The 4,059-nt window shown below is 49.6% G+C and overlaps 1 protein-coding gene across 1 annotated transcript in view; it reads left to right on the forward strand.

Annotated features, from left to right (window-relative positions):
* The window catches only part of SLC35F4 (solute carrier family 35 member F4), a 54,989-nt gene extending 54,267 nt beyond the window's left edge, over nt 1-722 (forward strand). Inside the window, exon 8 of the mRNA XM_015426586.1 lies at nt 481-722. Coding sequence (XP_015282072.1) covers nt 481-722 — 242 coding nt within the window. The remainder of the gene's footprint in view (nt 1-480) is intronic.
* Nucleotides 723-4,059: the final 3,337 nt, after the last annotated feature.

Below are 4,059 nucleotides of genomic sequence, written 5' to 3' on the forward strand. Positions count from 1 at the left end.
CTTCTTCTTCTTCTTCTTCTTCTTCTTCTTCTTCTTCTTCTTCTTCTTCTTCTTCTTCTTCTTCTTCTTCTTCTTCTTCTTCTTCTTCTTCTTCTTCTGCATTGTTTATTGACTGTCCCATTTTGTCAATTGTTCTGGCTCACTCTGTGTAATCCACCTTGACTGCCTATGAGAAAAGTGGAGTATAAATAACACATGCACACACACAAAGAAATAAATCCCTCACCTTCACACAGCACAGATCCTCTCCTGTCCACAACCCCCCTTGTGACCTTTCACTCCCCCCACTGAGATTAGACAGTTTGCCCACATTCTGTTGCTAAAAGCTCAAGCACCCGGACTGTCTGTGAGCATTCCACCCAGCAACCCATCCAATGGTTGCGGGTGATTTCCCTTCCTCCCCGAGCAAGAGGCGGGCCCCAGTTGACTGTCATACCTCGCCCTAAAGCGTCAGCCTTCTCCTCTCTTTCTCCTCCGCAGCTGTCGATCTACTCAAAGACGAAAAGATCTTCAGTGCTGTGCGGCTGGGGGCGACCGTCACCATCTGCCTCGGGTTCCTGCTGATGCTCCTTCCGGAGGAGTGGGATGAGATCACGCTCCGATTCATCAACAGCTTGAAGGAAAAGAAAAGCGAGGACCACCCCGAGGATGTCACGGACTCCAGCATGCCTTTCAGGAGTCGAAGCAGGGCCAACGGGACGGTGTCGATCCCGCTGGCTTAGAACTGGCGACCCCTTCGCCCCACAGGAATGTACATTCTGTGAATAGGATTGAATTAAAAAAAAAATTCTCACCCGCCCGTATGCTAAGAACGGACAGCTGCTATCTTAAGCCAGAGGGGGCCTGTACACTCCGCGCTTGAACACATCTGTACAGAACTGTTTGCATTTATACACAGATCCGAGCGCAGATGTAAATAATGGCAATAAATCCCTTTTCTTAAAAAAAAAAAAAACAACCCTTTTTTTGGTAATCTTTTTAAAGAGCCACCAGCAGGAGAATTGTGTGTAGATCAAGGCCACAATTCACCACATTTGGCAGACTTGCTCCACTGATCCAGGTGGCATTTGAGACGGCTGCTACTTTTAGGTCAGCCACTGAATGTCCTGAAAGGTTAAAATGTTCCCCCACTGGTTTTTGAATGCTGTGGTTGTGTCCATTAATTCTTTGTGGTAGGGACTGGGCCTGTTTGTCCGATGTAGAGGGCGGAAGGGCATTGTTGACACGTGATGGCATAAATCACGTTAGAGGATAGGGCAGACAGACTCCCATTCTAGCTGTATCTCAAGAAGTAAGCCAATGCTCCCTCTAACGTGTGGAGTCTTGTGAGCAAAAATTCTACTTTGTGAGCTACTGGGTTTAAGTGGTGAGTGAGCAATTTGGCTACTGCATAAATTAGTTTGCTCTGGAGCCATCCTTCCTGAGCTAAGACAAACATGTGTGGGCCGGAGGCTAAAAAACCGTGAGCCAGCTCACACTAACTCATAATAACATAAGAGACACCAATGTTGGATCAGGCCAAAGGCCCAGACAGTCCAACACTCTGTGTCACACAGTGGCCAGAAATACCAGGTGCCATCAGGAGGTCCACCAGTGGGGCCAGGACATTCGAAGCCCTCCCACTGTTGACCCCCCCAAGCACCAAGAAGACAGAGCATCACTCGCCCCAGAGCCCCTATCTATACCTTGTGGCTAATAGCCACTAATTGACTTCCGCTCCATATGCTTATCTAATTCCCTTTTGAAGCTGTCCATGCTTGTAGCCGCCACCAGTGTTCCCTCTAAGCTGAGTTAGTGTGAGCTAGCTCACCGTTTCTTAGCCTCTGGCTCACACATTTTTGTCTTGGCTCAGGAAGGATGGCTCCAGAGCAAACTAATCTATGCAGTAGCCAAATTGCTTGCTCACAGTTTTAATGCCAGTAGCTCACAAAGTAGAATTTTTGCTCACAAGACTCCACAGCTTAGAAGGAACATTGGCCGCCACCACTTCCTGTGGCAGTGAATTCCATGTGTTCATCACTCTTTGGGTGAAGAAGTACTTCCTTTTATCCGTTCTAACCCGACCGCTCAGCAGTTTCATGGAGTGCCCACGAGTTCTTGTATTGTGAGAAAGGGAGAAAAGTACCTCTGTCTCTACCTGCTCTTTCCTATGCATAATCTTATAAACCTCAATCATGTCACCCCTCGGCCGTCGTTTCTCCAAGCTAAAGAGCCCCAAGTGCTTAGAGGGAACACTGGCAGTGACTCATGAAAGCTCCTCCCCACCACGTATTCTGTTAGTCTTTAAGGTGCTGCTGGACTCTTGCTGTCTTCTGCTACAGACAGACTAACATGGCCACCCATCTTGATCTGTCTCCATTGAGAAGATGTTTGTTCGTAGCTCGAAACTCACCTCCAGCTCCTTATCTTTTGAAGCTCTTCTTCAACACGGTGTTAATCCAGTTTCCGTTTCCACCACTGCTTTGTTCAGGAATAACCGCACACACTGGATGACCCCGTGGAGTTTAGTTCCAGAGGGGCAGCGACGTTAGTCTGCTTCGATCAAAGCACAGAATCTCTTGGCATCTTAAAGACCAGCTCAATTCAGAATTACATACGACAAAGCCCACAGAATCTTATGGTCTTCTGGGTGCCGTGAGAATTGTTGTCACTTTGCCCATAGAGACTGGATTTTCTTATGCAACAGTCTTCACTCATTCCTATAATGCACAGAGTGGCTGACTATTAGAGAGGAGCGGATCTTCTTTGCTACTCCAGAATTTCACTCTGCCCTTGACCATACGATTGGATTAGACCAGTGGTCCATCCAGTCCAGCATCCTGTCTCACACAGTGCCCAAACAGTTCCTCTGGAGGGCCAACAAAAGGGCACAGATGCCAAGGCCTTCATTAGACCATCAGAAGAGCCCTGCTGGATCAGACAAGTGGTCCATCCAGTCCAGCATCCTGTCTCACACAGTGCCCAACCAGTTCCTCTGGAGGGCCAACAACAGGGCACAGAGGTCAAGGCCTTCATTAGACCATCAGAAGAGCCCTGCTAGATCAGACAAGTGGTCCATCCAATCCAGCATCCTGTCTAACACAATGCCCAACCAGTTCCTCTGGAGGGCCAACAACAGGGCAGAGAGGTCAAGGCCTTCATAAGAACATAAGAAGAGCCCTGCTGGATCAGACCAGTTGTCCATCTAGTCCAGTTTCTGTCTCACACAGTGGCCAGCCAGTTCCTCTGGAGGGCCAACCACAGGGCATGGAGGCCGAGGCCTTCGTAAGAACATCAGAAGAGCTCTGCTGGATCAGACCAGTGGTCCATCTAGTCCAGCATCCTGTCTCACACAGCGGCCATCCAGGGCACAGAGGACCAGGCCTTCACAAGAACATTAGAAGAGCCCTGCTGGATCAGACCAGTGGCCCATCTAGTCCAGCATCCTGTCTCACATGGTGGCCAACCAGTTCCTCTGGAGGGCCAACAACAGGGCATAGAGGCCAAGGCCTTCATAAGAGTATTAGAAGAGCCCTGCTGGATCGGACTAGTGGTCCACCTGGTCCAGCATCCTGTCTCACACAGTGGCCAACCAAGTCCTGTGGATGGCCAACAACAGGGCAGAGAGGCTGAGGCGTTCATAAGAGCATAAGCAGAGCCCTGCTGGATTAGACCAGTGGTCCATCTCGTCTCACTCACCAGTGAGCATCCTGTCTCACTCTGAGGCCAACCAGTTCCTCTGGATGGCCACCAACAGGATTGAGAGGCTGAGGCCTTCCCCTGATGTTGCCTCCTGGCTCTGGAATTCAGAGCTTTAGTGCCTCTGAATGTGGAGTCACCCTCAGTCACCATGACCAGTAGCCTCTGATAGACTTATCCTCCATGAAGCTATCTAATACCCTTTCAAATCTGTTTATTCCCGTGGCCATCACTACATCCTCTGGTGTGAATTCCGCATTTTAACCACTCTCTGTGTAAGGCAGTACTTCCTTTTGTCCATCCTAAACCTACTGCCCATCAGAGGTCATTTCGGGGGGGATCATGGGGGATCGCAGTTCCCCCGGGTGAGGTACGGGGGGC

The sequence above is a fragment of the Gekko japonicus genome, unplaced genomic scaffold (genome assembly GCF_001447785.1).
Source record: "Gekko japonicus isolate JY-2015 unplaced genomic scaffold, Gekko_japonicus_V1.1 scaffold1603, whole genome shotgun sequence".
Lineage (NCBI taxonomy): Eukaryota > Metazoa > Chordata > Lepidosauria > Squamata > Gekkonidae > Gekko > Gekko japonicus.